The 13403-nt window shown below is 46.9% G+C and overlaps 7 protein-coding genes across 7 annotated transcripts; 5 read left to right on the top strand and 2 right to left on the bottom strand.

The window, feature by feature from the left end:
* Nucleotides 1-719: 719 nt before the first annotated feature.
* On the top strand, nucleotides 720-2006 carry ASPZODRAFT_1313209 (hypothetical protein). Its single transcript, XM_022722730.1, has 4 exons — nucleotides 720-952; nucleotides 997-1048; nucleotides 1098-1252; nucleotides 1299-2006. The coding sequence occupies exons 1-4, from the start codon at nucleotides 774-776 to the stop codon at nucleotides 1942-1944; spliced, it is 1032 nt and encodes a 343-aa protein (XP_022577023.1). The 5' UTR covers nucleotides 720-773; the 3' UTR covers nucleotides 1945-2006.
* Nucleotides 2007-2689: 683 nt separating this feature from the next.
* On the bottom strand, nucleotides 2690-4113 carry ASPZODRAFT_170166 (hypothetical protein; the record flags this gene model as incomplete). Its single annotated transcript, XM_022726924.1, has 4 exons — nucleotides 2690-3345; nucleotides 3403-3583; nucleotides 3615-4006; nucleotides 4076-4113. 4 exons carry the CDS (start codon nucleotides 4111-4113, stop codon nucleotides 2892-2894), a joined length of 1065 nt encoding a protein of 354 aa, XP_022577022.1. The 3' UTR covers nucleotides 2690-2891.
* Nucleotides 4114-4683: 570 nt separating this feature from the next.
* On the top strand, nucleotides 4684-5119 carry ASPZODRAFT_20476 (hypothetical protein; the record flags this gene model as incomplete). The annotated part of the gene is made up of 2 exons (XM_022727601.1): nucleotides 4684-4732; nucleotides 4794-5119. 2 exons carry the CDS (start codon nucleotides 4684-4686, stop codon nucleotides 5117-5119), a joined length of 375 nt encoding a protein of 124 aa, XP_022577021.1.
* Nucleotides 5120-6366: 1247 nt separating this feature from the next.
* Nucleotides 6367-7325, top strand: ASPZODRAFT_20474 (hypothetical protein; the record flags this gene model as incomplete). Its single annotated transcript, XM_022727600.1, has 2 exons — nucleotides 6367-6496; nucleotides 6637-7325. The coding sequence occupies 2 exons, from the start codon at nucleotides 6367-6369 to the stop codon at nucleotides 7323-7325; spliced, it is 819 nt and encodes a 272-aa protein (XP_022577020.1).
* Nucleotides 7326-8533: 1208 nt separating this feature from the next.
* On the bottom strand, nucleotides 8534-9610 carry ASPZODRAFT_76693 (hypothetical protein; the record flags this gene model as incomplete). The annotated part of the gene is made up of 4 exons (XM_022730115.1): nucleotides 8534-8856; nucleotides 8915-9139; nucleotides 9191-9316; nucleotides 9379-9610. The coding sequence occupies 4 exons, from the start codon at nucleotides 9608-9610 to the stop codon at nucleotides 8534-8536; spliced, it is 906 nt and encodes a 301-aa protein (XP_022577019.1).
* Nucleotides 9611-11139: 1529 nt separating this feature from the next.
* On the top strand, nucleotides 11140-11442 carry ASPZODRAFT_76838 (hypothetical protein; the record flags this gene model as incomplete). The annotated part of the gene is made up of 1 exon (XM_022730133.1): nucleotides 11140-11442. One exon carries the CDS (start codon nucleotides 11140-11142, stop codon nucleotides 11440-11442), a length of 303 nt encoding a protein of 100 aa, XP_022577018.1.
* A 981-nt stretch (nucleotides 11443-12423) lies between these two features.
* On the top strand, nucleotides 12424-13380 carry ASPZODRAFT_2119918 (hypothetical protein; the record flags this gene model as incomplete). The annotated part of the gene is made up of 4 exons (XM_022727791.1): nucleotides 12424-12682; nucleotides 12735-12857; nucleotides 12917-13030; nucleotides 13085-13380. 4 exons carry the CDS (start codon nucleotides 12424-12426, stop codon nucleotides 13378-13380), a joined length of 792 nt encoding a protein of 263 aa, XP_022577017.1.
* Between the last annotated feature and the right edge of the window lie 23 nt (nucleotides 13381-13403).

The following is a 13403-nucleotide window of genomic DNA, read 5'->3' as shown; positions in this document are numbered from 1 at the left end:
GAGATAGACAGACCTTTCCTAGCTTTTGAATATCACACCTTGCTAACAACATATTCCTCTCCTAGCAACCCAAGCGCTTACACTTAGAGAATAACCTAGCTAAAAACTTCCTATTTTTTCTATTTCTTGAGGAAGTTTTATATGTAATATTGTATTTATTATTATAATATATTTATTATGATTTATAGGTATCTACTAGGTCCGCGTGAATCCTGTCCGGCAGATGGCCTGGACAGGAGGGACGTGGAATTTCCTGTCCCCAGGGCTAATACTAGTATAGGGTATCCTAGGCGGCCAGGATCCAATCTCAGGATAGAAAACCTAGCTCTTTAGCAGTCTTAAATAACCCCTATCTCTACTATCTCACTATTAGTTACCCTCTCAATATTCACTTATGAACCTATTCTTAGGAAAAATGAATAAACCCTTTTCTACTATATGTCTATGTGAGCATTAATAGGCTAGTTGCTATGAAAACCACCTATGAACTAATTAAGTCCACCCACTTTCATCTTAGTTGCCAATATTATACCATAACATATCTAGCCACTAATAAACTAACTCATATAACTAATACCACTGATAAGGTATTATAAATGACTTCATGAGGTATTTATTGGCGCCATTTCACTATCAGCGGGGAGTATCATATGCACAGTACTTTTGCGATGACAGCGTGACTAGCGGGGACTTCATAGTAGCTATAAAGAAAACGCGTGGCCCCCTCATTTGATTCTGTCCAACATTTCCCTCCTAAAACCGCCCGCTTCAACATGGCTTCTCCTGTCAACTCCCCCACCACCAACATCACTGGTCTAGAGACTGTTGTTGAATCTGCCATTGAACCTGCTGAACTCGCCGATCCTGCCGAACCCTCAGAAAGTGACAATGTCTCCCTAAGCTCTGGCGGATCGGACTATACGTCCCTTCGGTCCAGTGTCTTGGACTACGAGTGCGTGTGATCTATTCATCACACTTCATTTGCTGATGTAATAGATATGAGAATGGCCGCCGCTACCAGAGCTATCGTAAGGGCGAATATTTGCTGGTGATTCATTCTGTTTCCATTTTGGTCATGTCTTTCATTGACTTTTTAGCCGAATGACGAAGATGAACAGGACCGGATGGATTTACTGCATCATGTGTATAGCATGGTGCTGGACGGCGAGCTCAATCTCGCCCCCGTGAAGAACCCACAGCGTGTCCTGGACATCGGCACTGGAACAGGCATCTGGGCCATGGACTTTGCTGAGTACGTCGCCTGCTTGGGATAGTTGATACAATTACTAATTTGTCAGTCAACACCCCTCAGCCAAGGTGATCGGAAACGACCTGAGCCCAATTCAGCCGGGATGGGTCCCCACCAATTGCGTCTTCGAAATTGATGATTATGAGGCCAGTTGGGAGTATAATCATCCCTTTGATTATATCCATGGCCGTGAACTTGCTGGCTCAATCAAGGACATCAATCGGCTTGCAAATCAGGCTTTTAATAATCTTCAACCTGGTGGTTACTTTGAGCTTGATGCCATCTCCCTAGATGTCTTTGCAGATGATGACTCACTAAAGGAAAAAGGGCCCTTTACAGTCCAAATGTGCCAATTGATCGGCGAAGCACAAAAGAAGTTCGGCAAGTCTATGCAGGATCTTGACACATGGCCTGATGCGTTAAAAGCAGCTGGTTTTATTGATGTGATAAGTAAAGAAATCAAGATTCCACTCAGTCCATGGGCCAAGGATAAAAAACAGAAGGAAATTGGGCGGTATATGAGCGCTGCATTTGTCCAGGGTTTAAACTCCTACCTCCCAGGCATCCTGACTACTGTGCTTGGGTGGTTGCCATTAGAGACCACCGTCATGATTGCAAAAGTGCGCAATGAGCTGGCTAATCTGGAGATTCATCAGTATCTGAAGTTGTATATCACTTATGGCAGGAAACCATAGGTAGTCTCAGCCCAGTCAGTGGTTTTTTATGTATTTAGGATTGGAAGTAATGTGCTGTTGATGCTTAGATAAGGGCTCTATAAAGTAAAATTTCATTAGCAGAGTACGCATTGCTTAGAGACAAGGTTTTACCAAAGGTAAACCTCTCCAGGACTCGCGGCTCCATGGGTTGGTTCCGACCCATTGGCGAGTGTTTGGTCTAGCAGTTGGACCTGCAGGTCCTTGGCGCGTAACTACCGTGCAAACATATAGAACCCTGTGACTGGTGTAAACCCTAAACCCTAACTTAGGATGAGCGTATAAAACTCACTATAGGCTGTAGAAGGCCTGATAATAGACAGGCTTATATGAACAAATATAGGTAAACTTTAAGGTAATAATAAATTAATAATGTCCCATTTTTTGTCTTGAACATATTGATTAATCCTGAAGTTCTGTCCATTTCCTTTAGGTAATATTATTATTTATATTTACTTTCATCTGGCCAAACAGCCTATTTAAAATAGGTTAACATGGGTAAGATATGGAATGTGGAATAAATCCTTAGTATAGTCTAGTCATATCAAGGACATCATTATTATACGAGCCCAAAGATAATTAGAACCACCCGGCTTGACTTCACTGTTTCCCCTTGATATATTGGCTTCGGCTTCGATACCCAGGCCATGTAAAGAATAGCTTTTTGGATCCATAGAAGGCGTTTATAGCTTAGCTTCCTTAGATCAACTACAAAGGCATGGTTCATCTTATGTATTGATAGATTATCTGGCTCGTGAACAATAGTCCCCAAATTGTTATCTATCCACCACACCCCACTCCATCATGTTTGATGCGGGTATGATCACCTTCGGCCGGCCTCCGTTGTTCGTGGGGTCCACAATCGGTTCGATCCCTGAACCAGGGAGGGTGAGAATGGTCTGGGTATGGGCCTCAGGTGTTCCCTAGTCTCACCAGTCCAATGTACCCCCTTTAAACTGATATCGGAATGTGTCACTAAGTTTAATATCATCTAACATAGCTTCCCCATCCGCGCACATCCTCCAACTATCTGACCAGGATTCACCGGGGAAGAGGGTCTGAAACCGGCCGTCTCGGTTTTCAGAGACATTAACCAGCCTATCAGGATTATCCCACATCCCAAATTGACAGCTACTGTCATAACACGGTTCCCATGTCTCTTCGGACCGACCTTCTGCATGGCGACGGCGATAAAGACGGAATCCCCCATCCACCGAACAGAATGCTTGGGTGTGGAAGGTGATAGGTTGGGCATTTTCATTGATTGCATCAACTCGATCTGCGACGCCATGGTAAGTGACTTTGATAGACACCTCGACAAGCCCTGTCAGGGCCACCGTTGGACTACAGCTAAGTTCGAGGCTCAGGACCGGTGCTCCTGGGCTGTTGAATCTGTTGTTAGCACCGATTCTTCCTTATTTGTGATGAGAGCATACTCACACTCTTTCACTCGCCTGGATTGGCGGTGGCGATGCTGGCCGTGGAAAGGGGGGTCGCTTCCCTTCTACCACCGTGAACGTAATATGCGCTCCCCCTGGAATAAGCACTGGCGGCTCCTTGGGCTCTGCAATTCCATTGCCCTCCTCCGGCGACGTACCCCAGCCCCAGCGGTCAATCTTCTCTCCAGTCCAGAGCAGGTCGTATGTACTGACCTGGCTGTAAGAGCTTTGCCCAGCTTTCCGGAAAATGCAACCTGTGGGTGACCTGGTAGCGGTCATAGCTGGCTTGAGCCTCCGCCGTGTAGCATGAAGGCGGCTCATGGGGGAACTGCTTGATTCCTAATTCCAGTGGGTATACCGGCCGCTCTTCAATGCCTATTCTCTCGCGGCTGTCGCTCTCTGGATCATGGTGCAGGAGGATGAAAACCCCCCGACCGGGATCGACGATGGGGGACCAGTGCAGCCAGCATGGTTGGTTAGCGTCAGTGTTATTTTCACCACCAATAAGCCTCTGGAGAGACGCGAGAAAATAAAAGTTGTCCTCTGACTCTGACCAGATGGTTGTGTTGCCATTCAGCTCTAGAACCAACGGTGGGGTATCGGGCCTATATTATATCAGCAAATGCCTTTTTCCTTTTCTCTTAAGCTGCGCAAGAGTAGTGTGATTAACATACTGCCTCTCTCCCTCTCTCCATATAACAAAGGAATCCATGTCGTCGTCTAACTCAACCCGAGGGGAGGGGAATTTTGGAGGAAAAGAGGGGAAGGCAACTAGTCAATCACTAGTCTAGGTTCCTCACCGGTTGAGCGTCCAGTAGTAACTAGTAACCACCTCTATGCTAGCAGGTGGCCTGTGCCTCTTTGACGCCCACTATGCCCATATACTAGGTAGTTTGTAGGCTGACCAGTCATCATACATACTTAGCTAGCTGATAATAAGATAGACTTGGTAACTGTAGGGCTCTCTATGCTTTATGGGCCTGTGATTATGCTTCTGTCTAGTAAAATGGATTCACAGGATGAAGGTTTCGAAACAGAAGGTCTGCTTAGCAACATCCATCCGCCAAAAAACACCTGGTCATGGAAACAAGGCTTCTGGCTTTTCACGGCAATATGCATGGTTGAGATAATGGGACTGGTGATTCTAATATCACAAAGAGTCTTAACCCTTCCACAGAGTGAGTCTCATCTTATATAAATAGTAAAGTAGTAAATTGTCTAACTAGTATAAACAGTTGACCTAGTTAAGATGGAGTTTATACTAGAGCCTGCCTTTCACGACATGGACAGCCTCAACAGCGTTGAGAAAGCATGGAGCATGTATACCCTTTGTATGTTGATTTATCCTATTCATCTACTTTATAACCCAGACTTATTCTTGAATATGTACAGCCGGTTTCGTGACAGTCGACCCCTCCGCCTTCAGGACTGTTCCCAATGACAATGTTATTCCTGGCATGAAGAATGTGTATATGCCCTCTGCCTTCCACCAGCTTCATTGCCTCAAGGCACTTCAAGTGCTCTATACAACCGCAACAAATAGCGAGATCTATGACCATGACCACAAACATACGGCTCACTGCTTTGACTACCTTCGCCAGGGAGTGCTATGTGGCGGGGACATGACCCTTGAATCTAAGGGTGGCACGGCCACACATACTTGTCGTTCCTGGACGCAGATTGAGCAGTGGCAGCAAAAGCATTTAGTCGGGTCATAGAGAATGTATACAAATAATCAACTATATGATATAATGATCTGGCCTATCATTACACCTCACTCGGCTATTCTGCAAACATGCGTCTGTCCCATCCCCGTCAATCCTCGCCGGCCTCCACTCTTGCCCTCGTCCGGTCCCTCCAGTGTCATATCCCCGGCACACATGATACTATGCCGGAGATAATCAAAACAGTGCTTAATATGGCTGTGCCCAGTTGTGCCCGTATTGACTAAAGCAAGCTGTACATCACGGAGACACTGCAGCTGATAAAAAGTGGAGATATAGATATTTTCCTCTGCTTCATCAGGGCTCGCTGAACAGTCAGTAGTAGTATATTAACTCATGGACAGGATGATACAGACGCAGATGATAAACACCCCATGCGGCCACAATCTCCTCGCGGGTGGTGAGGTTTTGAAAGGTGGGATTATTCTGAAAAATCGCCGTGGTCAAATGGCGGTTTGGACGGGCTGCAAGGAACAGGACTAGTAGCAGAAAAATAGCAGTGAAGCTACTAATTAAGCAGCCGACCTGCCATTTGTGCCACAGAAGGAATTGCCGAAAGAAACCAGGCTTTGTCATAATATACTGCTAAGATATTCACTGGTACGACCTATAGTATCCTCCAGTATATCAGTGTCCAGAGGGAAAGCGACTATAAATATACAATGTCATCACTCAGGCTGACAGATATTCCATTATAGTGGGGTCTATCTAGTTTGAGGCTACGAAGAGCCGGCACAATGAGATATATCTTATATATATCTTCAAAATAGGTGTCATGTCTCTCCCATCAAATACCACCCCATTTACCTCCGCTGTATAGAGCCTCAGAGATATCATCGACATTGGGCTCTTCAGGGTGTGCTATCATCATGTCAGCAGTTGGGTATCTTTGAATGAGTATCATGTCTCATCAAGGACACTTCCTTACCGACAGGGGCGGGAGCGGGAGCGGCAATGGCAATAACTGCCAGAAGGCTGATCAAGACGGTGAACTTCATATTTAGAGGAGAAAGAGGTTTGTCTGTGAAGAATATAGGCTTATTGATGAGAGTAAATATTTGTATCAATATAGGTCTTTTACTAGTATATATAGCTGCCTATACTGGTCAATGCCAGTCTGTGAAAGTCTTGTCAGCGGCCATATACTCGGCTGCTGACTGTCGGTCATATTACACATTAGTACTTGGTTGCCCTACTTAGAAGTGGCCCGACCAGATCAAGATGCCAGTCAAAGTACCAGAATGTTCGGCTGGGTCAAACGAGTGTTTCGGGCTGAGTACGTGCCCCTCGATCCCTTTGAAGACGGCGAGAAAGAGCAGCTTCCAGAAAGACGGGCGTGCACTCAATCTCGCATTTTTTGGATCAACTTGGGTCTCTTCTGCATTTCAATATCCATCTTAATTTTTTCCTTCTATCCAAAAGAAAGATCGCGAAACTCTGCTCTCAAACCAGTTTCAGAGCCCTGTAAGTTCTAATCATCAGTTCCTATTAAGAGTGTCTCTAAGAGCTAGGAGCACCGATTCTAGATGAGGTTGAGATTGCCATCGGGCCCAGATTTCTCGACACCAGCTTAATCGAGTCAGACCCTCTAAGCATCTTCCGACAGGACCCAAGTCCTGAAGTCGATACAGCCTGGAAAAGGCTCGGAGATACAAGGCCCATACCCCTGACCCGAGAGCAGGTCCTCGCCATTGGAAAGGACCCAGCCGAGGCTATTCGAATTCCCGACAGCTGGGAGTTGGGCAGCGATGTCTATTTCGGCCGCCTTGATGTCTTCCATCAGATCCACTGTCTCGACGCCCTCCGACGGGAAGCATATTGGGACTATTATTATGGCAGTCAGTATCCTCGGGGAGTCAACGAGACGGGGCCGATCCACCGCCTGCATCTCTCGCATTGCATCTACTACCTGCTCCAGAATATCCTTTGCAATGCCAACACGGCCGTTTATACGCATTTCTGGACAGATACCATTGACCATCCCTTCCCGGACTTCGAGATCGCGCACCAGTGCCGAGACTTTGGGGCCGTGAAGCAGTGGCAGACGGAGAAGGCCCTGAACGAACATGACTTTGCCCGTCTCACAAAACCCGAAGAATATGGCCCGCCTCGCTTTATGTCATATCGTTTCAAGCAGGTTCACGGCTACTATGACACCCATGAGGATCCGGGCGAGTATGAAGGAGGCGCCATTGCATAGGGACACAAGTTAAACTAACAAGACAAGGGAACAGCTGGAAGGCAATGAGCGGAGATCACCTCCATGACATCTGGCACCCTCCCATGACATCTGGCACCCTCGTCTTCTAACGGAGACTTTCCGCCATATAATCCGGGTATCAAGGCGCCAAGGCATCCAGTAGTTAGAGTCAAACAATTCAAGCGCAATTTTTATATAGAATTGTCTGGGCACTTTTTTAAGAGCTGAATGGTTCAGCATCCTCCTGGACCTTCCAATATTTCAATAGAATGAGGGGTTATTTAGTTCCTCGAGAGTGTTAGGAGATCCCTATAGTATTTCTCAATCACTAGAAAGTAAGAACACTGATCCCCAAATTCAGCCTAAGAATACTAGGAATTGATCCCTTTATTTTATCATATGACCAGTCATCTGTCATACCTATACATATGAGCATCTATAAGATGGGTTTTCACTCCCAACCAGTAGTCAATATTTATATTTCCACACTTCTAACTTCATGTGTGGTCTAAAATGGACCCCTCTAGGAGCTTTAAAATTGCTCTGGTTTTCCACACGCTAGGAGCTTTTATTTATATCCTCATTATAAGAGATACTTTCTTTCCAGGGTACAGTTGCAGTGCCTGTTCTCCTCCTACCCCAACAAACAACCTGAGAACCTTTTTCCCCTTGCAGTCAGAACCGCAAATGTCTCTCCTGAAGCAGTCCACTCAGATCCCAAACCATGGCTTCGTCCTCTTGCAGGAGCCTGACGGGGGCAAGCCACAGCGCTTTGGTATTTCTATGCTTCACCAGCTACACTGCCTGGAAGTCGTCCGACAAAGTGCCAACTGCAGCGAAGGGCACCATCAAAGTATGCATCTTGGCATGCATCTCGGTCACTGCTTGGATTATTTGGCCCAGGTCAGTCAATATGGGACATGTACTTTATAAGTATCCGATCTGAGCAACATGGATGCATAGGCTATAGTTTGCGCTGCCGATGACACAATTGAACAAGGAGAGGAAGGAATCAAGGATGGAAAAACAGTCAACTTTATCGAGGGGGTTGGAGTGGTCCATAAATGCAGGGACTCGGCATATATATGGGAGCAAGTAACGGCGTCCATCGCAGAGCCACTGGAGATAAGAAATCTACAGGAGGGGGACACACTCGGTGATGTATTGAAAAGCAGTCAGACAGCATGATTATTTTGATAGAGAGTGGATTACTTCAGATTTTCTTGCCAGTGCTTGAAGAACGTATTACCTGGGAAACTCGGCCACAAAAACTCAATGTCCTCCAACGGAGACTGATCAAAGCCCGCCGTCCGAATGATTTGCTCGGCCTCTTCGGGAGACACGGAAAAGTTCCATTCTCCGGCTTTATGATCTCGTGCCCATTCCTGGACTTTGGTAAAGTTGCGGCAGGTGTGTGTGGTCGCAAGCCGGGGGAAGATCCCCGAGCTCACAGGGACGTTGATGTGAAATGAGATCGGGGCCACGTCGGCATGACACATGATGGCTTGTCGAAGGGAATCAATGCAATGATCTCAGGATTTCGTTAGGCCTTTAGGGGATGTTTCTTGGAGCAATTATATAGTACTCACCCCAATGTCGAAAAGCATCGTTGTCCCGCTGAATCACGCCGTTCTCGTCTTTGAGGTCATCCAATCCCTTATACCGTTCGGGGTAGAGAACCATGCGGAGATCGTTTAGGCAGTGCAACTCATGCCATACGTCCAATTCAACCAGGTAGTCTTTGGTTCCGGGGATCGGCAATGTTGGCACTGATAATTTGCGAGCCTCGTCTTCAGAGATTTTTGACAGACCGGCTTGAACGTTCAGTATCCCTGATAAGGAGCATTAGAGGGACCAAAACGTACAGTTGTACAGATCAGACCACAGCTTATCCGTCTCGTCGGTAGGAAAGCCCATGTAGGGAGTGTTATTGAACAGTGCCGCTCGAAATGGTACCTCTTTAATATACTCAACTGCTGTGTTTGCAGGGGCTGTTTATAATATTAGAAAGATTCCTAGACACCACTAAAGCAGAAAAGAAAGCGTCACTTACAATAAACTCCTAGCGATGGATCTGCGAGGCACTGCTGTCTCATTTGTGCCAGTAGCATTAGAAGAATGAACAGTAGAAGACCATTCGTCGTGTAGAGGGCATAAAGATGATAAACTGATGATTTCCATGGCGTTCTCTTGGTTTTCCTGGAATTTTCCTCTAGTAGGTACTCTTTCTCAAGCTCACCAGATTCCCGGGGCGTAGGAATGTGGCATGAATCTTGCTGGTCCATGGTGGATGGGTGGATGGTGTTGACTCCGAGCCTTGGACCCTGATCTACAGAGAACGTTCTCATAGACTTGCGGAAGTCCCTTTGACCCTCCCATATCAGCCTTCAGCGAGGGATTAGCGCTGAAATCTCCACAGTGACATTCCATTGTGACATTGCATTGCGCGATGACACTTAGGTGACACGCTAAACCTAGTTGGAGATATTAGAGGCAGTGAGCTGACATGCTTATTATATAGACCTTACAACTAGTTAATGTCAGGGGCTAGCATGTGATCCAACTAAAAAGAGTTTAGTTATTATGAGAGAATCCTCTAGAGAGGTTGTCTTAACCACATGACCACTAAAAGTCTTAATATTAATTAGAAGTGCATGATAGGGCCATTAATCTTCTAAATATGCGGAGGAAATTGGGAAACACCAACCTAAAGAACAACCATAATTTATATATTTAAATAAGCTTTAGCTTGGCCTGGGTGAGCCTATGGTTTAGGAAATTCGTTACAATGGAGTTATATAGGCCTAAGTATATAGTAGTGCTTAAGCCGAGAGTCCCATCAAGGCTATAGATATTAAAACTTTGTGAGTACTCACTTGACACTTCTTACTGCTAATATCTGTAATGACAACACAGTTGCCTGAAAGCTAAGATAATCGCCATCCTGAATGCTAAATTAGTTGATGTACGTCGGCACCCGCCACGTTGCGAAAGAATGCCAGTCCCCATAACTACGCGCGCGGGGGAGGAGACCGAACCCACGAAAGATAAGCGCTGGCCTGTAGGTTGGCTTGTGCGAGTCATGTCCAGTCCTCTCCTTGGTCTTTCTATGATTGCGCAATTTAAATGTAACCTCGGGGACTAGAAAACAGAAATACTGGTTATTTCTGCTCAGAACCAATTTCAATCCCTATATTTCTCTATAGGAAGACTGAAAATGACCTCTCCCATAAGCGCGGAAAAAATTCTAGAAAGGAGACGGATACAGAACCGTCTGGCCCAGCGGAAAAGACGTAAGCCTCCTATTAGAATACCGGACTGGCTTGCTGACTGTGTTACAACACAGGCCAACGGTTACAGGAAGTGGGGGGGGTAGAGAAGCCTCGGCATTCATCTCCAGTTGATGATAGCACCACCCAGAGTGCTCAACAGGATACGATCGCTGTCTCTGAGACTGTAGAGCAATGGAATGGAAATCCTCCGGTCAATGTAGATGGCCCTGTGAGCCCATTGAGACGGAATGCTGTGTCGTTTGAACCGATGGCCAACGCCTGGGAAGCTCTTCTAACCAATATGGAAGGAAGTAATAGCCAAGACCACATCCAGCAGCCGGGAATGATAGAACACAGCTCGGAAGGGCAGCCAGGACAGTCCAGGGATCCGTCATTGGTGAGTTGTCTATATGTCTGTCTGCTATATCATTTCTGATGCATTTTAGAAAGGCACGCCAGCCCCCAGCTACTTGTTCGGTCACTCAACAGGCCTATCTAGTTCTGCGACCTTGATGCCAGAAATTGCCGAAATGGTCGATGGAATGACGGCCCTCCATTTGTCTGCATTCAATGGTCACGTACGTGCAGTTGAAACACTCCTGGAATTCGGCATCGATGTCGACATCCCGGATTCTCGGAGACGCACCGCATTGCACATTGCCTGTCATGTGGGTAATATACAGATCGTGGCTCTTCTCTTGCAAGAAGCTGCCGGCACAGAGGTAATGGACTCTAATGGATATACGCCCCTGCATATTGCCTGTCAGACTGGAAACAACGAGATTGTGAGGCTCTTACTCCGCAGCGGCTCCAATCTAGACACTCGTGTGGGTGGCACATCCTAATCTTTCATGCTTTGGTTTGAAGATATTATTATTTTCCCTCAGAAAGGTGGTATTGCTCCGGGAGATATGTTACATTCCACCAACCGTCATGCATGAATACTGTATCTACCCCGTGAGCCAGGGTCCACTGCCGGATATCTTCAAAGTTTCGGCAACGGTGGTATGTGTCGAGATCAACCGCAACTGACCCATTGACTCGGCGCTTCATGTATACTCCGGGGTCTCCCCAGCACATTATTGCTTGCCGCAGGCGCTCCACACACTCGTCTATCTGTCCTCGTAATCGTTCTGATGAATGCATAGCTAGATATGTGTAGTTGTATTCATGGCGGTGGGTGTACTGCCACAAGAAGCGAAGGCATTGAAGCTGAACAAACACCTCGGGCAGAGCAAGAATTTGATCCCCGGATCTAGCCCAATTCGCGTCCAGAGATTGATTGAGATCTTTTAGTCGACGGCTAGAGATTGCTATCGGATGCTCTAGAAATATATCATTGTCAAAGACAGCTCATTTCTCTTCAGACCAGGATCACTCACCGGGTAGAAACCCCTCCCATGCTTCCTCCAGATCCGCAGTCAATTCGAGCTTAAAGAATGCATTCTCGGTGAAAAACGCGGTGTTGTTGAAGAACTCCCAGTGATACGAAACAATCCCCTCAGCTGGCGACCAGGGGTAGAATATGTTATTGCAGATTGATCCATCCAGCCTGGGCATGACTGACAGAGCGAAAAGACACGCCGCCAAAGAACTTATCGCGAACGACAGTACGTAGTGCCGAAGCATTTGAGACGAAGAGACGAAGAGGCGAAGATGAAGAGAGAAAGTTAGAGGACAATAGAGGGAAAACAAATCTGAGAAAGGAACCATAACTGCCTGTTAGTATGTCACTTGCTGACTACTCGCTGATTGTCCGCTGACCGACTTCCAATACGTCTGGACGGACAACGCTTTCTCTTTCCTCAATTGTCACCACCGTTCTAATGTCTTTGATGTGGAAATCGGTCAAGGTCTACCTGGCTGGATTCTCGACTTCCTCCTACTCTCCGTTGCGCACCGATAGCCCGGATTGCATAGAGGAGCAAGCGAGGGACTTGGAAAAAGCGGAGAAAGTTGACGCATCTGGTCGACGCACCGTCTGCCTCAGTCTCTATTTTCTTCTGGCCTCGATTCTTCTCTATGCCCTGCTCCCACTGTATCCCCCGTCGGACGAATATTGTGAAGGCAAAATGTGGGCGTGGAGTAGGTAGAAGCCAATCACCCCCTACTTTAATTCTCTCTAATCTGTTGGTAGGCCCTATCCTCGGGGCTTCGAGATACGAATGGCGTCAAATGGACTCCAGCCAACTCCCAGGCGCATTATACGGCGGCCCTCCCACTGAAGATCGGCTGGACGCGTGGGAACACATAGTGGAAGGTCGGGCGCCTGATTTGGCGTTTTTTGGTCCTTTGCTTATCTATTTGCCATCTCAATAGATGGATTTATCGGCTTTCCCCGCGACAGACTGAAAGCCATTCGAAAATCAGAGGCCGAAGACTGGTGGTCATTGCCCTACCCTGATCAAGACACAATTATTGCTGGCCCAGAATGTAAGGATACAAAATAGGGTGCGGGATATGATGCTGACCCTTCCTTGCGTATAGTTTACCACCAACTACACTGCGTCCGACTGCTGTGGCTGGCTGCTTTACGGGATGAGTGGGATTATACAAAGGGAGGGAATATATCTTCGTGGCGCTATGCTATGCATACTAAGCACTGTTATCTTGCACTGGAAAAAATGCTCGAGTGCCAGGCGGACATTTCGCCAGTGCTCTTCGAACAGGGGGATGGCGTTTGGGAGACCCGAAATGCCCCTCACAAGTGCAAGGACTTCCCCGCCCTTGTCCAGTGGCAAGCAGACAACACTGTTTGCGGACGTCCATGCCAGTACAGCTAGTTGGTCATCTTACTTGAGGGGTA

This window comes from Penicilliopsis zonata (assembly GCF_001890105.1).
Source record: "Penicilliopsis zonata CBS 506.65 unplaced genomic scaffold ASPZOscaffold_28, whole genome shotgun sequence".
NCBI lineage: Eukaryota > Fungi > Ascomycota > Eurotiomycetes > Eurotiales > Aspergillaceae > Penicilliopsis > Penicilliopsis zonata.
Note: the sequence above shows the minus strand (reverse complement) of the source record. Positions and strands in the feature narration are given on the sequence as shown.